We start from the raw sequence: 26,696 nt of genomic DNA, 5'->3' as shown, positions 1-26,696 counted from the left end.
TACACTAACACAGCAAGCTTCTGTAGCAACGTGGGTTGTCTCGTCTGTGAAAACTGAAGGCCACCCACAAGTGGATGGATGGCTAAAAGGTTCATCTGATATGGTTGGAAGAGATAACTACCATTTTTGCCCTCTAAAAAGAAAGCTAAACAGAGAACCATATGGTAGCACCAGACAGGAGGATAGTTGACCTCAGCTTTCTCTTATCTCCCACAAGTTCCAAATTATTAAAACAGCCATGGCAGAGAAACACTGAAGTACAGCCGGAGGAAGAGCTTTGAGAGCCCAGTGAACATACTCATGTGGCCCTTTGCACACTGACAGTTTTTGGTGCAGCGGTGCGCTTCGCAACGGAGGTCTCTTCCTCTCATTTCCTCATGTGAGGAGGTGGCTTCCTCTGAGCTCAGCCACCATTTTGCCTGCCCCCTAATGCTTCTGGGTTCAAGTGATTGTTTGCCGCCTTAATTTTTTAAAAGGCCGTTTATTGTTCCTGAGAAATATCGTATGTGAACATGCAAGGCAGCCTCCACAAAGGGATTTTCTTCACACTTTCCCCTTATCACCTGTAGCACAGAGGTGGGATCCAGCAGGTTCTCACAGGTTCCCGAGAGTAGGCTACTAATTATTTGTGTGTGCCGAGGGGGTTACTAATTGGTGATTCTGCCACGTGATTTTTGCCTTAGTTACGCCCCTCCTCTCAGCAGTAGCGCGCAGAACTTGAAGCAGTCTAACAGGAGGTGCGTGGCAGTGCGTGGCAGCAGGAGGTGCGTGGTGTGCGTGGCAGCCTGCGCCTACGTGCATTCGTTTCCCGCCCAAGGACCGGTGCAGCGGCTGCGTCCTTGCTACAGCCCCGCCCAGGAATGCCCCGCCCCCGGAATGCCTGGCCACACCCCCGTTGTGCCCCGCCCAGCCCCATTGGCGCTACGCCACAGTTTGAATCCCACCACCATGGGAACCTGTTACTAAAATTTTTGGATCCCACCACTGCTGTAGCAGGCTTTTGGGGGTGGGGGGCAACTGTTTTAGTTTTTAATTAATAGTATGAATATTGCCAGTGTTAAAAACTATAATGATATATACCGACTAGAAATTTTTTTTAAAAGGCAAAAGAACAACTGATGATGGAACTGAGAGAGAGAATGGCAGCCATTTAGAGAAATATCGTGTTTCCCCGAAAATAAGACAGTGTCTTATATTAATTTTTGCTCCCAAAGATGCGCTATGTCTTATTTTCAGGGGATGTCTTATTTTTCCATTCCACAGCTGCATGCTCTGGTGTTCTGTTCGATGAGCATGCTTCCAAACAAAAACTTTGCTACATCTTACTTTCGGGGGATGCTTTATATTTAGCACTTCAGCAAAACCTCTACTACGTCTTATTCTCCGGGGATGTCTTATTTTCGGGGAAACAGGGTAGTGTCCAATGCAGATGGGGAGGTGAGGAAATTGTTTTCAATCAACACTCTCCCCAAATTCACTTTGAATACAATCTTTTAAGAAAACTCTTATTAAAGCAGACTGGAGAAACTGCACAGTGTGGAGTGGGGAGAGAGAATGGTCCAAAATGTGGATGAGTTTTCAAAAGAAGGTACTCAGTTTAAAACTACTGGATTGCAGGGGGAGTTCGCAGAGCAACAATTCCAGACTGAGTTTCCAACATGTGTCTCCTGGCTTTGGAATGTAAATTTCCAATGTATTACTTGTGTAGGCTAACCAGACATCCCGCTTTTGGCGGGACAATCCCGCATTCAAACAATTTGTCCTGCGCCCGGCGGGTTGTTTCCATTGTCCCGATTTTTGGGAGGCTGCCGCACTGCCTTCTAGGGCGCAAGGCAGTGTGACTGCGCGTGCATGCGCGCGGCCGCCTACCCCCGTCCCGGTTCACAAAGGTGACCATCTGGTCACCTCATACTTGTGTGGTAGGGAAGTGGCAGAATGTTGCCTGATCTTGTCAGATCTTGGAAGTTAAGCAAGGTCTGTAGTTGGAAGGAGATCACTAAGGAAGTCTCTACAGAGGAAAGCATTAACCAACCACTTTTGTCTTTCTCTTGCCTTGAAAGTCTCCCGCAGGAATTGTTGTTAGTCAAACATATTTGTGGACTGATCCTGAAGATAGCGCAAAAAGTGCACACAGACAAATATAATCCTTAGAAATGTGAGGACATGTCTTTATTTTGAAAATAAGGAAAGGGACATAATGAAGTTGGTCTTCTGGAGACTGTCTGGAAAAAAACTTGACATCCCACATCCACCTTTTTGTACAGCACACCACCTCTGTAAGGAATATGGTGGGTGGACAAGGCTCGTTCGCCCTCTCCACTCTCCCTCACGAGATGGCTACAGTTCTCTTGCCTGGGATTTAAGTCTTCTTTTGGGGAAGGACAAGATCCAACATCAAATCTCTCTGCTCCAGCTCTGACCCCACCTGTCTATAACCAAATACTTTCATAGCCAGTTGGCAGATGTTCTGTACTTCTTTCACATCTTGGAAGTGAAGGTGCTTCCTCCAAGCCTGGGATACCATATTGGCATTTTTCTGTATTCCAACGGGATCCACATCGGATTTATCAGTGTTGCTGGCGGGCCAGTGAGTTATGTTGTAAATCCAAGCCTCAAGTTTACGGGAGGAAGTCAAGCCAGTGAATTTGTACCACTCTGCCAACTTCCTGATGGGGTCCCTCACTAGATCTTCATATCTTGTTAGGAGATACCGCTTCCTCAGAGCTGGAGGCATTTGGTTCATGGCTGTGAGATACATCCCAACCTGGCTATGGCAGACTTTGCGCATGACAACCTGGGTGCTGGGGGTTACATTTATGGCATTGCTGATGAGGAGATCATCAGGGAAAAGGGAGATAGTCTGACGGGAAGCATATACAGCACGGGGGTCCCTGACCAAGTGTATAACATGGACATTGAGAGAAGGATCCGTCAGGAGTGGATAAAGTGCTTCCAGTTGGAAAAAGCGTACAGTCTTAACCACAACATGGCTATAAGTGGTGCAGGCCTCTGAAATTTTCTCTATAGCTGAGTGACCACAACGGGCATTACAGTTTACTGTATCTATGATGTCGGAGCGACTGAAGGCTTCACAGGCGGGAGGAGAACACAAGGCCCGGCTCATGGACCACATGAAGAGATGGTAAACCTTGCTTGGCTGTTCTATATAAGAGCACAGGGCTGTCATGTCACAGAGAAATATGGAGCGCAGCAAATCCCTCAAAGGCCCCTGGAGGAGCTCTGGGCTGCCCCACGGCATGCGGTTCCACACGTGCTTTGCTGGTTCCATCAAGTAGAAGACCTCTGAGTTCTGGCTGAACAGCTGGCCTGCCAAAGTGGATCCAGAACGCCAGGTAGAGAGAATCAGCACATGGGTCTTGTTGGAAGCACAGGCTCCCTGGTGCCGCTCATGTCTTCTCCATGATGAGAATATGAAGAACAGGACAAATGCTGAGGCAGTGAGAATGTGGAAAGTGTTGACTCTAATAAGCATCTTTCTAGGCTGAAGGGAAGCATATGGGAGACAAACAAGAATCAGAAACACATTCGTCTGGGTATGGTTAAAAGGTAAAGTAGTCCCTGTTCTAGGACAGGCTTATTACTGACCCATGGGGTGATATCACTTCATGAAGTTTACTAGGCAAACTGTGTTTATCAGGTGGTTTGCCATTGCCTTGCCTGATCATCTTACACTTTACCCACAGCAAGCTGCATATTCTTAGACATGTAAAATATTGTAAATATGTTCTGCTGTAGCATTTTTTTGCACAGACTATGATGAAACACAAGTTTTGCATGTAGAAGTTCATTGGTTCAGTCCTTGGCAATTCTAACACATCTGGCAGGAAGTACTGGGGAAGCTTTAACAGGGTTGACATTAAAAAGTATCTCTTGCAAATTGAAGACAAATAAATTTTTGGCCTGGATGCTGAATATGGCGAAAAACTATATGCTTTTATATAGTTTTATTAAAATGTTCATTAGTTCCATTTTGTTCTCTGTTTAATTTTCTGACTCCTATGTATATTTTCTCAGGATTCAATAGTGCACAGTCTAGTAATGCTTTTTTAAAAAAATCTGTAAGTCTTTTAAGCACGTAGTAAGAATAGAGAATCACATGATACTAAGAGCTACTGGAGATTATGTTATACAGCAGTATAAGCTTCAAGCTGTTAGTAATTAACCTAAATGAGCTTTAGTTTTTGAGCTATATTTATTTAACCCTAGTGCAATAGAATAGTACGCAAGTATAGTTAGCTTTGCGCTGATGGGACACCCTCATTATGAATAAACTTATTTCGTACATGAATTATGTCAGTAATTTATGCTGTATAATATTTGAGCAGGACTGAAAATGGTGCCTTGCAGTAGAGAGAAAACAGAAAAAATTATTGTTCTTGTTAGGCCAAACAACATGTTACACTGGGAACAGCAACTGGATCCCTTAATATGCATTAGCCTTTGAACACAGCCATTTGGGATGGGGGTACGGATAATGGCCACAGAAGTGGTTGACCCCCTCCCCCCTTCATTTCTGCTATAGCCTTTTTGCAGGGCAAAAAGATGAATATCTTCTTTTCACTTACTGTTCTCCCACCCGCGCCCAACCTAAAATCAACCAGGAGGGTAGGATTTTGATGCAGGAAATAGTATGATGAAGAAGAGGCCCAGGACTCCCCAGATCCTAGTTCATAATACTGTCCACTTTACCCCCACTCAAGCTGCCCATTCAAGAACCTGATCAAAGATTTTCAACAAAAAAATGTGTACTTTGGCCTTTAGTGAGAGGGAGCTTTGGATGTAATTTTTGCACAGGTAAAGTTGGGGTAAATTAAGTGGTTGGATGTTTCAATGCAGTCAAAAATTAAAAACATTCCAGAAGAAGCAAAAAGCCAGATGGGATTGTTTCCCCTTGCCCCCCACTGTTAAAATGGCATTGAATTGCTTATCCATGAAGACATGTTTATTTTTTAAAAGCACAGTAGAGAAAATAGAGGTTGGTAAAATAACTACAGAAACCTTCCCTGCCATGAACAAACAAACAACTGACATTTAAACAGTATGAGAGGACTGTTATCCTAGATATTGTCTCTCTCTTCAAAATGCAGCTTACCAGTTGACAGAGTAAACAAATTAACTAGGAGGAATTTTGTTTTGAATAACTCTAGTATTCCAAATAACATAAAATTAGAATTCCAGGCAATTGTATATCCCGCTCTTGTCAAATCTATACTCTGTTCCACAGAAAGATTAAAGTAGGGTTATACATTCCTCTGCTGGACCTTCTTTGTTGTAGAATGCTGCGCCTCAGCCTAGTGCCTACCTAGCTCTGCTCCCCACATCCATTTGAAAGTAAAAATACATTTTGGCATACATGTTCTTGTGTCAAAGTACCATGTTCAATTGTGCACAAAAGAATGATTTTGACAAAGGCAGCATGTAAAAATGAACGCTAATTCTCATATTCATTCGGGACTATATTCTAATGCGGAAGGCATGCAACTTTCTCAATTGCTACACCTCAACTGACCAAACTATCATGTTTCTGTGGAACAGAGTATAGGAAGCTAAGCAGCGTCAGTACTTGAAAGGGAGACCACGAAGGAAGGCTTTGTGGAGGAAGGCAGTAGCAAACCACCTCTTTCTGGGGTCACCATAGTCAGCTGGAAGTTGACAGCACTTTACGCGCACACACCCCTTCCCCCATCCGTCCCATTGCCTTCTCCAATGACTCACAAAACAACAATGGGTTTTAGGGACTTCAGCCCTTCTCTGGGGGAAATTTAAAAGGCAGTGACATAGCAAGGGCGAACGTGGTAAAAGATCTATTTTATTCCAGAATTTCAGGAATTAATTGAAGCAGCTGGAGAAAGGGGGAGAGGCAGACTGATGATTCCTTGTCTAGAGCAAGGAAGCTTTCCCTAGGCTTGTCATCTGGTGGGGGGTGATTATAATTTAGACTCTTAGATTTATACAGATTAAGTTGTAGCAAGTAGAGTGCTGACTTCTCCAGTTATGGTCACAGGACCTACGCCTCTCCATTCTAGAGAGCCTCTGGGAGCTGTCCTTAAAGGAATGATACCAATATGCCACAGTTCCCTTTAGTCAGCATTGCTAGCAGTGGCATACCGCCCACGAGGACAGGGGTGGTGGTCAAATGATCCCAGGTGCACAGGCAGGGGGGTGCAAAATCACTCCCTACCCCCCTACCCACCCCACACACACACCGACCTGGCTCGGAAGAGCTGTGTCAGTGTGGGGGAGGCACCTAAATGCAGAGCTGGCCTGCTGCCGTGGCGCCCATCCGAGAAGCCTCCTTCCCTTCCCAGGCCCTCGGGTGCGGAGCTTGGGGGCAGGGGCAACTCAAACGGGACGGCTCCTGGGCTGCCTGCTGCAGTGCCCTGTCCCCCTCCCTTCAGACCAGCTTCTGCCCTCCCCCGGGCCTGGGGAGGGCAGGAGGTGACCTGCAGGGAGGTGGGGGGAAGCTCAGATAGGTGCCGTAGCAGTAGGCCAGCCCAGGAGCTGGCCTGCTGTTGTGGTGCCTGTCCGAACTGCCCCTGCCCAAAGCCCTGCCCTCATGTGCGGGGGGCAGGGGCACGAGGGCGGGGAGGGCGCCTGGAGTAGGTGTTGTCCCCAGACGCCATTTCCCCCAATACGCCTCTGACTAGTTGCCATTAATGGACCTCTCCGCTATTAATCTGTCAAATCCCTTTTGAAAGCCATCTGTGCTAGAGGTCATTGCTACATTCACTAGCAGCGAATTCTTCAGTTTAATTGAAGAATGAAGCACTTCATTTTGTCAGTCCTGAATGGGGTTGCCAACAAAACTGGAGAGAAAAAATCTGGTCCTGTTGGTACGTCTGAGTAACAAATTGTGGTTCAAACATATTGGAACGTCTGGCACCATCTTGGAAAAGAAAATGTTTAAAGAAGTGGCAGTTATATCTACCATCACGAGATGGGAGCTTTTACCTGATGAGTCTGAAAATCACTCAACTGCCCTCACAGACTGCTTGGAAAATTACAGTGTTTTAATTTTGGAAAATATGTCCCATATTAATTCCTATTCCTGTTATAATTTATACCAACAAACCTCTGGTCCTAATCCTTAAAGCTATCTGAACTATAGTCTTCATTACAGGTTATCAAATCAAATTTTATATCTCCCTCCCTTAGTTCTAACCCCAACTAGCCAGGAATTTCTCAGCTTGAAGTTGGTAACCCAATTAACAGTATTAAGGAAACTTGCAACAGGAGCATGGGGGCGGGAAACGAATGCTTTGTGTTTAGATCTGTCACAACACCACCTTTTGCAAACAGTGTCTAAGGAAGGGGTTTCCCTTACCCCTTCAGTAGATGCCAAACTAAACATAATTTGTGCCCATCCCTGCAACGCCTCTTTGCCCGAGCATTGTTCTGTCATGAAGAAGAGCTAAGCCTTTAAGTGTGCAGTTGGCAGAAAAGGCGAAAAAAAAAAAGTCATACGATTTGCTGTGTAAGTCTCTTTCTCAAACTCCCCCAGACTATGGGAAGCTTTACCTGCTTGCATACCATGGAGATATGCTTGCCAACTGCCTGGAGAAAAATATGCCCTGTCCCTTTAAATGGGATGTTGCTGACCAGATGTTACTTAGCTCCGTATCATGAAAAGGTTCAGCTGCCCATTTCCACGCATTAAACCTCTATTAGAGTGGCAAGAGCAGCTTGAATAGCCCACACTAGTCTGGGCTCCAGAAGCATAGCTCCAAGGGAGGGGGGGTGCGCGATGCACGAGGTGGTGTGGTGAGGGCGTTCCGGGGGCGTGGCGGGGGTGTTCCAGGGCGGGACGGGGGCAGAGGACGCAGTGCACCGGGCTCTTTCCCTCCTTGCTACGCCTCTGCTGGGCTCAGAAGCTGAACAGGGTTGGTTATGGTTAATATTTGGATAAGTGACCCCCAAGGAAGTCTGGGATTGCAATGTGAAGAAAGACAAAGGCAAACCACTTCAGCTCATCTGTTGACTTGAAAACCCCATGACATGTTGCCATGAGTCATCTATGACCTGACTGCATATAATTATCATTAAAGAGACAAAACATTTGTCTTAAGGTTTGCCGGCAACTGTACATGGAGAAAGGCAAGTGCAGAAAGGGGACCCTATGCCTTGTCTCCAGAACCTTTTGCTTTGAAATGTGGCATAATAACACATGCGTTGCATCTGTATTCAATGTGAAAAGTGTGGAGCAGATACCCATGCCACAGTCACTCTTTTCAGGAAGGGAGTCCAAAGAACTGAGACAAACTGAAGTGATGAGAGATGACCCTTTAGGATTATTGGGCAAATTTTAGACTAACAAGTCTCCAGATGAAATGGTCTCCACCCAAGGATTCTTAAGGAAATTAAATATTAAATTGATGATCTGCGAAGAAGAAGAAGAAGAAGAAGAAGGAGTAGGAGGAGGAGTTTGGATTTATATTCCCCCTTTCTCTCCTGCAGGAGACTCAAAGGGGCTTACAATCTCCTTGCCCTTCCCCCCTCCCAACAAACACCCTGTGAGGTAGGTGGGGCTGAGAGAGCTCCGAGAAGCTGTGACTAGCCCAAGGTCACCCAGCTGGCGTGTGTGGGGGTGTACAGGCTAATCTGAATTCCCCAGACAAGCCTCCACAGCTCAGGCGGCAGAGCGGGGAATCAAACCCGGTTCCTCCAGATTAGATACATGAGCTCTTAACCTCCTACGCCATTGCTACTCCTAACCAGTATATGTCAGTTTTTACTAAAATCAGCCTCTGAACCAAAGGAAAGGACAGTGGCAAATTAAATTAGTTTTTAACAGGGGACCAGAATGGAACCAGGAAATTACAGGTCAGTTAGGTTAATGTCTGACTGTAGTAGAAACTGTAATCAAAGATAAAATCAAAGACAGATTCAAAGATAGAAAGGGTCTGCTGAGGGAAAATCAGCATGGCTTCTGCCCAGGGAAGTCCTGCCTCACCAGCCTTTTGGACTTCTGTGAGAAAGTGAACGAGCTGGTAACAATGACTCAGTAGATGTTGTATACATTGTCCATAGTAGACAATAGATATTGTATACTTAGACTTTCAAGGGGTTTTTGATAAGGTACCCAATCAAAAACTCCTGCGTAAACTTAGGGCTAAAGTACCTTCTTCATTTGCTGGCAAACTGGATTGGGGAAAGGCATTTTTTTTAAAGGTCACAGGAGTCTAGTTCTGCTTGGAGCTCCAGAGTGAGGGAAGGAGAGGTTCCTGCCTTCCCCTCCAGGGAGTTTTCCACAGTTTAAACAGATTACTTTGCGTGCAGCTCCAAAATTATGCAAATAATTCCCCTCTGGGGATCTTTTGGCTCAGGAGACTGCCCTGGAGTGGGGGGTAAGAACTAATACCTCTCCTTCCCTGACACTGGAGTTCCAAGCATAATTGGGCTCCCAAGGACTTAAACATGTGTCTTTCTGAGCCTGCTATGTGACTGCAAGAAGAACATAAGAGGTCTGGGGGATCTCAGCCCAACTCACCATAAAACATTATGCATAGTTTAGCCATCAGGGCTCAGAATAGAGGAGCACAGGTCTTCTTGCAGATTAAAACTTAGTTAAATGACAGAAAGCAGAGAGTAGGACAGTTCTCACAACGGAGGAAGAAAGCAGTGGGGGTCCCACATAACTTGGTACTGAGGCTGGTGCTATTTTATTTGTTCATAAATGATCTGGAATTGGAGATGAGCAGTGCGCTAATCAAGTTTGCAGGTGGCGCAAAATTATTCTGGAAAATGAAAACCAAAGCTGACTTTGAGGAGCTCCAGGATCTTCACAGATTGGGTGAGTGGACAATGATGTGGTAATAGATTATACTGTTGTACTGTATCAAACAGTTTGAAAAGATATCTGGGTAAAGGTTTAGAGACTGCTGTCTGTACTACTGTATATAGTTTCTACTATCTGTAGCTGTAAATAGGATTCTACTTGGCAAATTTTGCATTGTTTAACACTTCATTTCAATACTTATGTTTTGCTTCAGTTCTGTATCAAGATATCTGGTTAGTTCCAGATTTTTAAAAATCCAAATCCTATTGCATTGTTTACTGGATGTTCCATTCTGTTGATTGTGTTGACTTATTCTGCATATTCCACAGTGAATCCCAAAGGGAAAGGTCAGGAGTATCCATAACATAAATAAATTAAAATGAATGAATGAATGAATGAAGTTTGATGCAGGTAAGTGTATTGTGATGCACACCAGAACAAAAAATCCTAACTTTAATGGGGTTTGAACCTACTGAGACTGATAGAGAAACAGATCTTGGTCTCAAAGTAGAGAGGTCAATGAAAAAAGATGATATAGTGTGTAGCAGCAGCGAAAAAGGCAAACTTCATCCTGGGATATTATTATTATTATTATTATTATTATTATTATTATTATTATTATTATTATTATTATTATTACATTTAGTATACCGCCCCATCCCCGAAGCTAAACAAAAGAGCTGATATTATAACACCCCAGTATAAATCCATGGTCCAGCCTCATTTCGAATACAATGTACAGTTCTGGTTGTCATATCTCAAAAAAGGCATTTTCGAGTTGGAAAAAAGCAATCAAGAATTAGGGAGCTGAAGCAACTTTCCTATGAAAAAAGCTGAAGCCTCTTGAACGTTTCAGTTTATAAAAGAAATGGCTGGTGTGTGTGTGTGTGTGTGGTGGAAACAGTAATAGAGGTTTATAAAGGAATGCAAGGGGTGTATATAGAGAGAGCTTTTTTTCCCTCCATCTTGCAACATAAACTCAGAAACACATAATGAACTTAAAGGATAATAGATCCATAATAATAGATTGTTTATCCAACAAGTGATTAAAATGTGGAATTCACTGCCACTGCCTATAGTCATGGCCACAAGAATAGATGGCTTTAAAAGACAGTTTCTTAGGCGAGAGGACTATGACTGCTAAATTCCTCTTAAAGAATTATAACCCTCTCTTATTTCTCCAGGATAGAAAATAAAACAATTTTTTTACCTTCTGCTGTGGTCACCTCTTTCTTTTTCAGGAGGTTCCTTCAGGTGGGAAGAAATTTCCCTTTGAGACTGACACTGTCTTGTATGGGTGTGTGTGCTCAGAGGGTGGTTCAAGAATATTAAAGCATAGCCCTGAGGGGAAATCATAATCCAGGGCACAGTAGGAACAAAAACCATGCTTCAGTTATCTGCAGATTAGCCTAGAAGAGCTACAAATCCAGTGTCAACAATACCTGTCAGAAACGAGGGGGGATTTCTGGCATTCTGAGGGACAAAATGGTTGAGCGCATCGTTGAGCAGGAAGTCTGCTGTGCACACCTTGGCAGATACCTCCATGGGTGTATATATAGGCCTATCCCTACCTGTAGAGCTTAAAATCCCATTCTTATTCTTACAGTCACTTAATATATACAAACTCTTGTTCATTGGGATCGTTCAAAGCCAGGGCAAAAGAAATTACTTCACACAAAGCAGATGGGGATTGAATTAGACAAATTCATACAGAAGGTCAAGCTCCGCACAAGAGTAAACTGACCCACATCCTCTAAAATTTTCAGGGGTCTGCAACCTGTGGCTCTCCAGATGTTCATGGACTACAATTCCCATCAGCCCCTGCCAGCATGGCCAAGTGGCAGGGCTGATGGGAATTGTAGTCCATGAACACCTGGAGAGCTGCAGGTTGCAGACCCCTGCTCTAAATGAAATGATGTAAGATTTTATTTGAAAAGTCCGGATGAGAAACGTCCTGATGAGAAAAGCTTTCCAGAGTACTGAAGTAATTTGTGCAGTTGCCACTTCTTTTTCTGCAAGAGTCCCACCTGTGCCTTTGACCTCAGCTCCTGGAATCCTTGGAAGATCTTCTGGACCCCTGTCAATCCGGCTTCAGTCCAGTATTTGGAACACAGAGTATTTTAGTCACCTTGGTTAACCATCTCTATTAAGAACTAAACAGGGAGAATGATGATGTTATGGTGGTTTGAATCCTATCTGGGCGAGGCCTCTGAGGATAATCCTGGGGGTTTCCTGCTTCACCCCATGGCTGCTGACTTGTAGGGTGCCACAGGGTTCAGCCTTATACCCCATGCTGTTTAATATCTACATGAAGCCACTGGGAAAGGTCATCAGGAGTATGAACTGCGATGTCACCAATACGTGGATGATACCCAGCTCTACTTTTATTTTTTTACCAAAGTCTGAAGATGTGGTTGATGTTCAGAACAGGGGTGTGCATTTGGCAAAGCTGAACCAGAAACAACCCTGAAAAAACCTTATTGCTATTTTGGGGTTGTTGTTTTTCACTTCTGAAAAAAAATGTCAGTGATTTTAAGGGAGCCAAAAAAAGCAGATTCCAAATGATTCAGGCCGCATTAGTTCCACTGCCATTTTTTTTCGTCAAAAAATGACTGGAGGGGAATCCCCTCCCACTCCCAACTCTGTTCTCTCCCTCTCATTTACCTGCTGGTTGACCAGGCTGAAGCTGGAGCAGGACTTCACAAGCACTGTCTCTGGGCTCCACATGGAGGTTGGAGGTGGCTACCGCTGCTACTGGAGTCAAGGTAATTGAAGGGAAGGGGAGATGAGGGATAAAATTTGGGTTTGGGACCCATTTTTTGGATTCGGGACCCTAACAGACCCAATTTTTTTCAGACCCCAGATATTTCCAGTACAGGGGTTTGGGAATACCCAGGTTTCCTGAAAAAAAAATTGAGGTTTTCTTTGTACAACCCTGGTGGGATGTCATTTACCAGATGATTCATTTTGCCTCTATGCCTCGAGAACTCCAACTGTCCGTACCGATTCATTATGCCTCTGTTCTCCAGGCCTGTTGGCAACCATACTCTCAGTGTATCATTCTTATGCAGTTCAATTTCTCCCTGTGCTGCAGTTATTAACAGCACAATAATCCTCCTGGGAAAGCAGATGAGAAGTAATTCTAGGGAATCCCCTGGGCCTCCCATGACTCACTGAAACTTCCAAACTCACCATGCTTACTGAGACTGTCAAGAAAAGTTTTCTGCATCTCCCTTTGGGACTAATCAAGGACTTTCATACTTTGAAAGTCTGACAACATTTTAATAGTTCCATTGTGGCAAAGAACAGCAGCTGTAGTAAGGCACAAAGCCCTCTTTAGTAGAGTTCCCCAGTTGGAAAACTTTAACAAGACCCAGGGCAACAATTAATGAATTATGGGATGTAATAATGCCTTTCGGTGGAGCTCTGGGTTCTTCAGACTCCCAGCTCTTCTACAGACAAGAGATGTCCAAGGATAAATCAAAGTTTGCGATCTTTCAATACAGTAATCCTCAAAATTCCGCCCCTTGGGACATTGCTGCAACCAATCTTACCTAGACTGGATAGCAAGAACCAACCTTAAAACTACTTATTTGTTTATGGAATTTATATCTCACATTTCAGCATACAGTCTTCAATGAGAGCTACAATTTAGGTTGGCAAGTGGCTGGCAATTTTTTTAAAATAATCATTTCCCTGTGGTTCTCAACCTGGGGGCTGGGACCTCTTTGGGGGTCGAACGACCCTTTCACAGGGGTCTCCTAAGACTCTCTGCATCAGTGTTCTCCATCTGTAAAATGGGTAAATGTTAGGGTTGGGGGTCACCACAACACAAGGAACTGTATTAAAGGGTCACGGCATTAGGAAGGTTGAGAACCATACTGTAGCAGAAGGTTATTATGTTTTTCATCGCATGGAGCTAAATAGCATTACCTGATCATTGTGGCAGGTCCATTAATATTAAAAGGACCTCTACAGGGACCAGCTTAAAAGACTGCAATCTTACTTATGACTAGCATTGCCCACAGGCCTAGAGAACAATGTCCTATTGCCCTGATAGGAGTACAGTGTGGGAAAACACCACTTGAAGCTTTTCACGGCCAGGAAGTAAGTAAGAACATAAGAACAAGCCAGCTGGATCAGACCAGAGCCCATCTAGTCCAGCTCTCTGCTTCTCGCATTGGCCCACCAGGTGCCTTTGGGATCTCACATGCAGGATGTGAAAGCAATGGCCTTCTGCTGCTGTTGCTCCCGAGCACCTGGACTGTTAAGGCATTTGCAATCTCAGATCAAAGAGGATCAAGATTGGTAGCCATAAATCGACTTCTCCTCCATAAATCTGTCCAAGCCCCTTTTAAAGCTATCCAGGTTAGTGGCCATCACCACCTCCTGTGGCAGCATATTCCAAACACCAATCACACGTTGCGTGAAGAAGTGTTTCCTTTTATTAGTCCTTATTCTTCCCCCCAGCATTTTCAATGGATGGTTCTAGTATTGTGAGAAAGAGAGAAAAATTTCTCTCTGTCAACATTTTCTACCCTATGCATAATTTTATGGACTTCAGTCATAACCCCCCTCAGACGTCTCCTCTCCAAACTAAAGAGTCCCAAACGCTGCAGCCTCTCCTCATAAGGAAGATGCTCCAGTCCCTCAATCATCCTCGTTGCCCTTCTCTGCACTTTTTCTATCTCTTCAATATCCTTTTTGAGATGTGGCAACCAGAACTGAACACAGTACTCCAAGTGCGGTCGCACCACTGCTTTATATAAGGCCATGACAATCCTTGCAGTTTTATTCTCAATTTCTTTCCTAATTATCCCCAGCATAGAGTTTGCCTTTTTCACAGCTGCCATGCATTGAGTTGACATTCCCATGGAACTATCAACTAAGACGCCCAAATCCCTTTCTTGGTCTGTGACTGATAGCACTGACCCCTGTAGCGTGTATGTGAAGTTTGGATTTTTTGCCCCTATGTGGATCACTTTACATTTTGCTACATTGAACTGCATTTGCCATTTCTTAGCCCAATCACCTAATTTATTAAGGTCCGCTTGGAGCTCTTCGCAATCCTTTGCGGTTCTCACCACACTACATCCACATGGATACAACATGTAGCACTGCTTTGTGTTGCCTTTTACTCAGTCAATCAGTTAAAACATGGATATGTTGCTTCATATCCATGTGGATCTCCGGTCTGCGAAATAAAAAAAAGGCTGCGCGTGGATAGCGCACAGCCCACTGCATTCTCATTGGATGGGAGGCTCCACGTCACTACCAGTGGTGGGCAAAACGAATCCGGATTTACCCCCAAAACTTCCCCACCGCTCCAAATTGCCCACATGTTTTTTTTTGAAAAGGTCTACTTTCTTCCAGGTTCTAAAATAACACGTGCTGGGGCGGGGGGAACGCCAGAAATGGAATGAAAGCATGTTTGGTGCTGGTGCAGTGGGGAGTTCTGCTGGAAACCTGGATATTTTGTGTGACAAGCACGCATCTAATCCTCAGTGGGGAATTGACCTCTGTCACAACTCAGTCATGAAAGGGTTAACTATTTGTATGTAAAGAGGATGCTCAGGTGATATTGTAATGAGCTGACCTACTGATTAGCTATTGGTCAGACAGAGAGAAGTAGGAAGAAAGAGCAAGATGTAGTCTTAAGTGTATAGTTAGTAGTGCAAATATGTAACAGAGCAATGCAACATTTATTTGTTTATTCCATGTAACCCTACCCTTTATTTTATTAAACTTTTATATAAAGCAACTCAAAGTATCTACGGCTCTCTTCTTTTCTACTGGATGCTGCTTCTGCATCTCTGCTAATAAGTACCTCTTTTAATCAAATACCTTCAAACAGGCCTGGCCAAGGTGCACAGCTGATACTTTCTCCCTCCTTTCCTCTTTGGGAGTAAGGCTGACTAGCAGCAGCCTCTACCACTGTTTGGTGGGCGGTGAGGGGAAAAATGCTCCCAAAAATGACGAACAGAACAGCTGTGTGACATCACTTTTAGGGTGAACCAGTGGCGCAATGCCAACGGGGTGGGGTGCAGCGCCCCAGGTGGAGCCGTGGTGGGGGTGTTCCGGGGCGTTCCAGGGACATTCCAGGAGCATTCTGGGGTGGGCGGTGCTGTGGCAGGGGTGAAGGGCGTGCACGCCCTGGGCGCAGTTTCCCCTTGCTCCGCCTCTGGGGTGAACCCAGAAGTGATACCATTGTGTCAATGTACAATATGCTGGAAACTACGGTAAAACCCCAGTGGTGAATTCTAGAGTGCTGCATTGCTACACTGGCATCACGTCTGGGTTTGCTCTGGAGCTGATATCATGCCATCATCCAGCAGTCCCATGTCTCTGCCTGCCCAGTCTCCTGCAACACTAAACATTCCCTTCTCACTAGACACAGTGTGTAACAGACTTCCCTCTGTGATACACCTCTGCAGATGCCAGCCACAGATACAGGCGAAACGTTAGGAACAAGATCCACCAGACCACGGCCACACAGCCCAGAAAACCAACCATAACCAGTTGAATCTGGCCGTGAAAGTCTTTGACAATACATTTTTTAATTTTAATTAGATGCACGAGTCTAGAATAGATTCGAATTCAATGAGACAGTGGGAAGTCATTATTTGGTTATTTCTCTCTCTCTCTCTCTCTCTCTCTCTCTTGTATTTCATGTTCTCATTTTGTATTGACGTGGTGGGGTGCGAAAGGGTTTGTTTTTTATTTTTTGTTCTTATATATGTTGAGAAAATTATATATATATATATATAAAAAAGAGAAAGAGGAAAAATACGAACTAGCAGATCAGTACTGCAGGCCAAGATGGAGAAGATCTCCATGGCACCCAATTAAAAGTTGCCAACAACATCCTGTCTTTTGTGGGTTTGTGGGTTTTCTAGGTAGTGTGCCTTTCCGTCTTCCTGCTCTTCCTGGCTTTTCCTCTCTTATTCTATATGTTCCATAAAGATTAAAATTCACCTCCTTTGTCCTCATTATTATTAGTCTAAGTTTGTGCTTCTGTACAAACAGGCTCAGTGCTCCTATCCTATGGGATTTGAGCAAGTGCACTGGTTAAGGCCAGGCATACAACTTGCATAGATAACAGTGACTTCTACTCTTGCCAATTTCCCAGCCGCAAACAGTCAATCCTCTGTAAAATGTACAGGTTGGTTTGTTGCCAACAGGACAAATAGTGGCTCTGAGGAATCATTTGAAGTTGGGAAAAGGACACAAGAGGGAATTAAAAATGCCTCCCCCGACATGACTTCAGGATGTTTTATTCCTGCTGAACCCGAGTTTTTCAGAAAATGCTAAATTAATGATTTTTCCCCCCAAGATGGCTTCAAGAAGTTTACTCTTGGCTGTGCAGAACAACAATTTTCCCTGCCTGAGCCTAAAGCCAGTGATGGGATTCAGCAGGTTCGCACCACTTTGGCAGAACCGGTTGTTAAAATGGTGCTTGTAACCAACCAGTTGTTAAATTATTTGAATCCCACCACCAGAACCGGTTGTTAAATTTTTTTGAATCCCACCACTGCCTAAAGCTCTCACTTTTGGTTTCTCTACAGCTTGCACCCACCATTTTCTGCCCTCTTCAGGAGCCTCCATGCTCCTGCCATTTGCAAAATATCCCCACGGAGTTGCCTCTGCTTGCAGCTCATCTTCACATCCTTTCAGTGTATGAAGTGCATCAATAAAGTTAGGGTTTTTTTTCAGGTTGATTCTATCGTGACGTCGTAGCTTCAAAGATACCTCATGTAAAACGTGTAGTCGGCCCGCGGGGGTCGCAAGGAAGAGGCGAGACGCGGTGATATCATCCGGTGGAGAGAGCCAGCAGCAGGAAGCGTGATCCGTGGATCCGGCAACTCTACTGTGCGCTAGTCCCTGGCACCTTTTATTAGGGTTTACAATAGGGGCAGCAATAGGGGCGGACCGGGAGGCGGGAGAGCGGGTGAGCGGGAGAATACAGTATAGCAATGACATCATGGGGTGGCCTACGTGCGGGAGGAAACGTTCACGTCTGGGTCTAATCCATACCTGGGGGCAAGCGCCCCTTTGTCCCTTTGTCTGGGACATCTGGTGACCGTGAGTCAGGCATCTCATGACCTGTGACTCATGGGGGCCTGGGGGACAGGTGAGTGTGTGCGCCCAGAAGGACACAGATGGCACAGGCATTCCTTGCGCTCTTTCTGAGGTTCTGCTGGGTTTGCGGGGCTCATCCCTACAAAACGGAAAAAGAAGAAAAACAATATCTGCACGGGATCGCCAGGAAACTTTATTAATGCACTTTATACACTGAAAGGACATGTGGATGAGTTGTCAGCAGAGGAAACTCCATGGGAACATTCTGCAAACGGCAGCAACACAGAGCATCCTGAAGCGGTCAGAAAATGGCAGGTGTGAGCTGCGGAGAAACCAAAAATGAGAGCTGGGAGGGAGGAGGTGGGAAAAATAAAACACTTTCCCTTTCACTGCTTTATTTGTTCGTGCTGTGCAGACAAAAAAAGCCAAAACGGATCTTTTAAAAACATCTGGAAGATGTTTTATTTGTGCTGTGCAGAAAGGACTGAGGTGTGTCACTGGTAACCAAGATTAAGTGAATTCACGTTGTAGTATTCCCTATTACTATGCATGGGTGTGAAAGCTGGACAATGAAGAAAGCTGACGGGAAGAAATTAGATTCCTTTGAAATGTGGTGTTGGAAGCGTGTTACAGATATCGTGGACTGCCAACCCCCCTCCCCTCAAAACTGGGTTCTAGATCAAATCAATTCTGAACTGTCCCTAGAAGCTAAAATGACTAAACTGAGGCTATCATACTTTGGTCACATGAGAAGACAAGAATCACTGGAGAAGACAATAATGCTAGGATAAGTTGAAGGCAGCAGGAAAAAAGGAAGGATTATTTTCCACTGGTCATCTGAAATGGACCTTTACATGAAAGCTTTAGGTTGCCAGCTTTGTCAGTGCATGGGTGGAGCACATTTCCTGTGAACAATAGAGCCCCCTCCCCACTTTGCTTGCAAATGAGAGGGCACATGATCAGTTGAAAACATGGGCCCATGTATACTCTTTATTATGTATTTCATATTTCATTTCATATTTAATTGATATCCGGCCTTTCCCTGAAGGGCTCAGGGCAGCGAACAAAAAGAGCAACAGCAAAAAGCAATAACAATATAGAATAGGAAACATCAACAATCATAAATCAAAATATAGGAATTGCTGTATCAAGCAATATAACATACAAAATAGCAAGGTATATTAAACAATTAAATATCAGCAAAATACATAATAATTTTAAGCATTACTAAAATACGATGGAATACAAACAACTCTATACATTTGAAACCGAAAACACAAAAATCAAATACCAGAAGCACTTACAGATGGCGAACAACTTCCTTCCTCCAAACTAATTTCTTCCACACTTAACAGGTTAGCAATAGCACTAGTACAAAAGAAATATAACCCAACCTAGCCACTAACACTAATCCACGCTCCTAACCTTACAAAGCTGAGCCTAATACAAAATCCAAATCTAGTACTAATACTGACAATCTACAATATACAGTTTCACAACTAACTAAACAATATACAGTAACCAAGGGAAAACTCACAGATAACTCTATCCCCTTGATTGGAAACTCATATGGGTTATATGAGTTCTGTAACTGCCACGTAGTTCTTGTTCAACAGTGGACTCTCGTAGGTTTCCTATAGGGTGCCAGTCAAGGGACTCTGCCACAGACCCTTGCTGCCACCCTAGGGGGCCGAAGGAGGCGGCTGCTGCTGTATATGATGAGCACATCTGATCTGATGACAGAAGAACAAAGTACCAATATTTGCTCACCTGTGGAACTCATTGGGAATGCTTTTAGTAGCCAAATAATCATGTCACAAGTACAATTATGATATTTTTCAGAGGCCCTTCTCTGGTTCACCCCCCCCCCCCCGCAATGAAGGCAAGGTAGAGCAAGACCAGGAGTCTGGAATGATAGTACCTCAGGCCCCTGAAAAGCACTTTTGATTGTATTCTTCATCTGGTTGAGTTTGTCCCAGCAAGGTCTGCTTACTTGGGTTCCTTACCATGGATATAATTCATCTGATCTCTTATTATAGTCTGGTGCTGTTTTCTGTGGTAATGCTATGTAATGGAATCACTCTTTCCCTGAGAGTTTCCCCGGGCACCATGAGTGCTATGTTTAGGCCCTAGCAGAAAAACCTCATATTTATATTGAATTCTTCCTCCGGTCAAGCTGCTCTTGGTAAGTTCCCTTGATTCTGGTTCCTTACCATGGTTATACTTTACCTATGCCTTTATTAGTGTGGGGTTATCTGATTTATATAATAATATTTTGATTTATTTTGCAGGTTACTGAGTTCATTTGAGAGATGACATTGATTATTTACTTTGATGAAAGTTGCTTCGAGAAATTAATTTGAAAAGGGGAGTTAGAAATCATTGTTGTAATTTATTTATTATGCATTATTTGTTAAGAGATACTACTGACCATCTAGAAATGAATTTTGAAATCACTTGACTAAGATCTTGGTTCCCTACTCATTACTCTTTTTACAGCTCTGTGGAATTCCTTGTTCCTCAGTGTGTAGATTAAAGGATTAAGCATTGGAGCCACCATGGTATAGAACAGAGACATCATCTTGCCTTGGTCATGGGAGTAATTAGAAGGGGGCTGGAGATAACTAAAAATGGCTGAACCATAGAAAAGAGACACCACAGTGAAGTGGGAGGCGCAGGTGTTGAAAGCCTTACGCCTGCCTTCGACTGAATGGATCCTCAGTATTGCTATTGCGATGTAGCAATAAGATATTATGATTAGGCTCAGAGGGATAAGGAGGATGACCACACTAGAAACCAAGAGCTCAGCCTCATTGACAGATGTGTCCACACAGGACAGTCTGAGCAGTGTCGGTACTTCACAGAAAAAATGATCAATTTTGTTGTGTCCACACAATGGGAGACTCAGAGTCATTGCGGACTGCACTAGTGAGTTGCTGAAGCCAACCACCCAGGAGAAACCAGCCATTTTGGAACATACGGAATGGCTCATGATGGTGGTGTAGCGCAGGGGCTGGCAGATTGCTGCATAGCGGTCATAAGCCATGGCTGCCAAAAGAACACACTCTGTTGAGCCCAGACCAAGAGAGACGTACAACTGGACTGCACAGGCGACATAGCTGATGGTCTTTCTTTTTGTCCAGAAATTCACCAGCATTTGGGGGCCAAGACTGGTTGTGTAACAGAGGTCAAGAAAGGATAGGTTACTGAGGAAGAAATACATGGGGGTTTGGAGACGGGGATCCAGGCATGACGCTATAATGATGGTTGTGTTTCCAAGCAAGGTCATTACATAGCCAATCAAGACGACTGAAGAGAGCAACAACTCCAAGCGAGGGTGATCAGAAACTCCCAATAAGATGAACTCTCCTGAGTAGCTTTTGTTATGGTGCTTCCATGATACATCACTGTTCATCCTCTGTAAATAGGGGACAGAATGAACAGGGGACAGAAGCTAGTGTAAACAATTCAGGGCAATAATTCAGGGCAATGAAGCAATAATTCACTTCAGATAGTGAATTTTCTATTGTCACCTTTTAACTCTCATTTATGAATTTCAGCCTAGGTCTGTAAAATCCAGGTCTACGTTCTAACAAGTGAACAGGTAAATATTATAAATAGTATTTATAGATTTTGTTTACATATTAATTAGAGATGCTCTAAGAACTCTTGGCTGGGCTGACATCCTGTTTGCCAGTGGAAAACCAGAGATGATTTGTCAATGGACTGTTCATCAACTCATTAACCACTGATGGCTTTTCATTGAGTTGCTTCAGTGTAGTAGGATATTATTGCACAATAGTACAATAGTTCTTCATGATTAAAAAACAATCAAAACTCCTGCTGGTAGCACGGCAGGTGCATAATGCAGGGAAAATCAGGATCCAGTGTAGGTGCAGTCTTAGATCATTTAATCAGTCCCAAATTAGTTAAATCAGTCATAATGAATGTTGTACTTAAAAAAAATCCCAACCTTTTGGGTTAACTACTTCAGTAATGGCTAACAAAAGACAGCTGTGAATCACCATGGGCCGAAGTTGCCAAGCGGGGTGGGCAAGGCGGAGTTTCCCAGTTCCGGCCTCAACAAGGGTGAAAACGGGTGAATGACCAGGTTGGGCCAGGGCAAGCGCCAGTGTGCCGGTGGCCACCGGCCACGTCAGGAAAGGGGAGGGTAGCCCGAGACTTTAAAGGGCCAAGCCCTCCTTGGGCCGGCACGCGATTTTTTGTGTTAACTTTTGTGTTAACTACTTCAGTAATGGCTAACAACTTGTTTGCACTGGCAGGCTTTGCACGTGCTCAGTTTTTCTTTATAATAAAAAAAGCAAAGTTGTTAGGCAGGCATTCTGAGCTCTTAGTGTGCACCACTGCCTGCCAATGAAGCCAAGTAAACATTTGCTTTGTGTCTAGCAAGAACAACCCAAAAGAGAACAGAGCAACGTGCAAAAATGGGCCACTTTGCTTAGATAAGCTATAACAAAAGTCCTTCTCCCCAACCCCAAGCCAGTGTGTTAGCCACCAGCATTTGGGAAAGTCAGCACAGTAAAACAATTCTGTTGGCTGCCAAGACCCATAACTCTACTGATTGGTAAACATCTCAGTTCTACACCTGCTGAGTCCCTCCAAGTACTTTTCTTGGAAGGCAGAGACATAGGTATAGATTTTTTATCGGGGGGGGGGTTCAGGGGGTGGGACCAGACCCCCCACCCACCCCTGGGGGCGTGGCCACACTTCCCGAAGCCCCGCTCCTGGCCTCAGTGCTTATAAAGGCAGCTCTCCGAGGCCAGGGACGGCAGACTCCCCTGCCCCGCCCTCCCCCGCCCCCCCACCAGCTGGCCTCCCCACCAGCAGCCGGCAGCCCCTTCTGCCCTCCCCCCTGGGCAGAGGCTTAGCTAGGGAAAATGGAGTCCAGTGCAAAAATCTGAGTTTTGTGCCACTGCCCCCCCCCCTATGGGCGGCCGCTGTGATGCTGGAATCCACCCCAAACAGCATCACTTTCAATGGTGTTTAAACTAGAGAGCCCAAATTCTCCTTTTAAATCTACCTTAAAGGGAGAATCTGGGGTCCCCAGTTAAAACAACATTGAAAGTGATGCTGTTTTGGGGTGGATTATCCCCCACCCTGAAACAGCATCACTTTCAATGTTTAAACTGGGGACCTCAGATTCTCCCTTTAAATCCATGCTGAAGGGGGTGGATTTAAAAGGAGAATCTGGGGAAATTTGGAGAGTGAAATTGTAAAGCTAGCAGCACCAAACTTTCAGGGTTTCTTTAGGAGACTCTCCTAATGATACCACCCAGGTTTGGTGAAGTTTGGTTCAGGGGGTCCAAAGTTATAGACCATCAAATGTGTAGTCCCATCTTCTATTAGCTCTCATTGGAAACAATGGGGGATGGGGCACCCCTTTTGGGAGCCCATAGCTTTGGACCCCCTGGACCAAACTTCACAAAACCTAGGTGGTATTAGTAAGAGACTATCCTTATGATACCTCCCAGGTTTGGTGAAGTTTGGTTCAGGGTGTCCAAAGTTATGGACCCTCAAAGGTGTAGCCCCCATCTTCTATTAGCTCCAATTGGAAACAATGGGGGCACCCACTTTGGGAGTCCATAACGTTGGACTCCCTGAACCAAAACTCACCAACCCTGGGTAGTGTCATCAGGAGAGTCTCCCAACAAATCCCTGAAATTTTGGTGCTGCTAGCCTAAAAACTGCACCCCCTGCATGCCAAAAACCAAAAAACACTGAAAAATTTAAAAAACACAAATGAAGGGTAGAGCTTCAGACATGTAATGGGGGGTTGAGCCCGAGAACCCCCAACTTACCTACGTCCTTGTTGGAAGGTATCATCCTTTTAATATATTAAAACTACTCCTAGCTAATTATGGTATCTCTCCTCTTTCTCTGGACTACATTTTAAATAAACAGGGGCTTTTTTTCAGCTAAAGAATACTAAGGAGGTTACATGATACTGATATTAAAAGATGGTTTGTTTTTGGTTGCTTTTTGATCAGTGAATGTTTGGCTGATTTTTCACTTTCTAAGTGCTCTGTGGCTTAGCTTGCTGCAGAGCTTCTCACCCTGCTTGTAGTTCCCCACTGCTGCCTGGCTCCTTCCTTTGCTCGAGTCTGGCTGGTGCAGGAAGCCCTGAATGGTACCCCACAAGCCTGGGGCTTTTCCATAAGCACCGCTTAAACACTGTGAGCTCTTCCATTGTCTCTTTCACACATGTGTGAGCAGCCTCTGTTTCCTGTATTTGGATTGGCTGAATCTTTCCCGATTCCTCCCACTCACTTTCACTATTTTAGTTTTACGTGTCTCTGAACACAAAACAGGCACTGAGAATTGGTGCCCTTGCCTCCCCCCCCCATTGAAAATCCTCGCGTGTGCAATGGGATCACCGTCCTCCACCCCCTCTGTCTAAAATATAAATCTAAAATCCTTGCTCTCCTGTGTAGCCCTCCCGTTCGCAGCACCTGCAGACGCCGCTTTTCTGCCCAAGGTTTCTCCCTCCTTTCTAAAAACTAAGGTTTTTTTTCATTGCAAGGGTGTGTGTGGGAGGGCACCCCTTCTCAGCACTTGTCCATTGGTGGGGCGGGCCAGAGCAGCGAGGCGGGAAAAGTGACCTCATTTTTGCTACGGAGTAGTTTTGAATGCCAGTTGAAGCCTCCGGAGCAACAAAGGGGCACTTCAAAAGGACCTCAACCTTTGCAGTTCAGGTTATTTGCAGAGCAAAGCCATTGCCATGCTGCAGCACCAAGGGCTGATCAAAACTCCCAATTGCATCAGGGCATTCCCCGTGCCAACAGAGGGACAATTTTGGTGTGCAAAATCAGCCTTTGAGGGCACATCCCTAATAGAGGGTATGAATAAGTGGACTGTTTTCACAATGGAGTGGAAAGCAGCAAATTTTGCAATGGGACTAATCTTGCTTGCTGATGAGAGCCAGAACAGCTCCAAGCAAGGGTGCTTAGCCATTCCTAATAAGATGAATTCCCCTCAGTAGCTTTGGTTGCAGTGCTTCCATGATACATCACTGGTCATTCTCTGTAAAAGTCAGGAACAATGAACAGGGAACAGAAAGAATAGAGAACAGAAGGTAGTGTGAACAATTGACACCAAAGCAATACTTTGGGTTAATTGAAACAGTGAATTTTCTATTATCAGCATTAACTCTCATTTATGAATTGTGATTTTAGTCTAGGCCTGTAAAATCCAGGTATATGTTCTACTAAGAGCACAGGTAATTTAAATACTATGAACACTATTTATAGATTTTATCTACATATTAGGGATGCTCTGAGACCTCTTGGCTGGGCTGACATACTGTTTGCCAGTGGAAAACCAGAGATGATTTGTCAATGGACTGTTCATCTGCTCATTGACCACTGATGGCTTTTCATTGGGTTTCTTCTGTGCATTAGAATATTATTGCACAATAGTGCAATAGTTCTTCACGATGAATAGCCAATCAAAACTCTTGCTGGGGGTACGACAGGTGCTTCATGCAGAGAAAATCAGGACTCAATGTAAATGCAGCCTTAGATCATTTAATCAGTCCCAAATTAGTTAAATCAGTCATAATGAATGTTGTGCTTTAAAAAAATCCTAACCTTATGTGCCAACAACTTCACTGATGGCTAACAACTTGTTTGTACTGGCAGGCTTTGCACATGCACAGTTTTTCTTTATAAAAAAAAAGGCAGGCATTCTGAGTTGCTAGTGTGCACCGTTGCCTGCCAGTGAATGCAAGTAAATTATTTGTCCTGTGTCTAGCAAGGTCAACCTAATAGAGAACAACACAGTGTGCAACCATAGGCCACTTTGCTTATATAAGCTGCAACAAAAGTCCTCCTCCCCCACCCCAAGCCAGTGAGGTATCCTCTAACATTTGGGAAAGTCAGCATGCTGAAGCAATTCTCTTGGCTGCTGAAAACCAAAACTGCTGATTGGTAAATGTCCCTGTCAGTTCTATACCTGCTGAGTCCCTGTACGCTCCAAATAAGAAATTACAGTGTGAGATCAGAGGACAATGATGTATTGGGTGTTTGAGAACATCACCAGTACTTCCTTAGAAGGCATCATTCTTTTAAAATATTAAAACTGCTCCTAGCAGTTATGGTATATCTCTTCTTTCTCTGGACTATATTTTAAACAAAGAACAGGGATTAAACAAAGAACAGGGATCTGCCCAGGCGATCGGCAAAAAACTTGGGTCTGAGCATTTCCCCGGTGTTTGGAAAGGCACACGTTTTGTTTGTTCAGCCCCTCGAGCAGCAGCAGCCAGCCTGCTCCAGCCTCCAGCAGGTCCTGCGCGCCACTCTACACCTCTCTAGCATCTCCGCCTCTTCTGCCTCTGCCCCCCCCCCCTTGGGCAGCAGCCACCCGGAGCACAGGCAGCAGGCCCACCAGCCGAGTCCTCCCTGCTCGCTGTTGTACAAGCACGTCGTGCCCAGTGGCCCAGCCCAGTCTAGATGTGTGTGGGGGGGGGGGTGATTTTTCTGTGCCCACAGAGGGCTCTGAGTGCCACCTCTGGCATGCATGCCATAGGTTCACCACCACTTTATGCCTTCTCTGACACAAAAACTTTCTGAATGACCTTGGACCACATGTCTAACAAAGCTTTCTGGGTGACTAGTTTGGTCACATATCTGACAAAGCTGTTGCTGTGTGGATAAACTGAAAATCAAGATAAAATGAAAATCAAGAGAATTTACTGGAACTGGCAAGGGCTGGTCATGTGAGCCTAGGCTGCCAATGGACCTGTAATCTGAATCCCCCTCCTCCCCAGTGGTGGGGGGAGCAGAGAAGAAGGGAATGTAAAAGC

General features: G+C 44.6%; 2 protein-coding genes across 2 annotated transcripts; both read right to left on the bottom strand.

The window, feature by feature from the left end:
* Positions 1 to 1,920: 1,920 nt before the first annotated feature.
* On the bottom strand, positions 1,921 to 11,100 carry LOC125430179 (carbohydrate sulfotransferase 5-like). The gene is made up of 2 exons (XM_048492002.1): positions 11,007 to 11,100; positions 1,921 to 3,502 (listed from the first exon to the last, which is right to left on the bottom strand). Exon 2 carries the CDS (start codon positions 3,491 to 3,493, stop codon positions 2,360 to 2,362), a length of 1,134 nt encoding a protein of 377 aa, XP_048347959.1. The 5' UTR covers positions 3,494 to 3,502; positions 11,007 to 11,100; the 3' UTR covers positions 1,921 to 2,359.
* Positions 10,948 to 26,480, bottom strand: LOC125430185 (putative olfactory receptor 2B8). Its single transcript, XM_048492011.1, has 3 exons — positions 26,457 to 26,480; positions 20,357 to 21,266; positions 10,948 to 10,967 (listed from the first exon to the last, which is right to left on the bottom strand). The coding sequence occupies exons 1-3, from the start codon at positions 26,478 to 26,480 to the stop codon at positions 10,948 to 10,950; spliced, it is 954 nt and encodes a 317-aa protein (XP_048347968.1).
* Positions 26,481 to 26,696: the final 216 nt, after the last annotated feature.

This window comes from Sphaerodactylus townsendi, linkage group LG03, assembly GCF_021028975.2.
Source record: "Sphaerodactylus townsendi isolate TG3544 linkage group LG03, MPM_Stown_v2.3, whole genome shotgun sequence".
NCBI lineage: Eukaryota > Metazoa > Chordata > Lepidosauria > Squamata > Sphaerodactylidae > Sphaerodactylus > Sphaerodactylus townsendi.
This window is presented reverse-complemented; position numbering and strand designations above follow the sequence as displayed.

Excerpts from the sequence above, each read along its gene's own strand:
- LOC125430185 (XM_048492011.1), bottom strand. The coding sequence starts at position 26,480 with ATGTGGTCCAAGGTCATTCAGAAA. Across the intron at positions 21,267-26,456 it reads GGTCCAAGGTCATTCAGAAA|CACCATAACAAAAGCTACTC; the intron begins GTTTTTGTGTCA and ends GTATCATGGAAG. Across the intron at positions 10,968-20,356 it reads AGCTGTAAAAAGAGTAATGA|AGAGGGTTATAATTCTTTAA; the intron begins GTAGGGAACCAA and ends TGGAGAAATAAG.
- LOC125430179 (XM_048492002.1), bottom strand. The coding sequence starts at position 3,493 with ATGCTTATTAGAGTCAACACTTTCCACATTCTCACTGCCTCAGCATTT.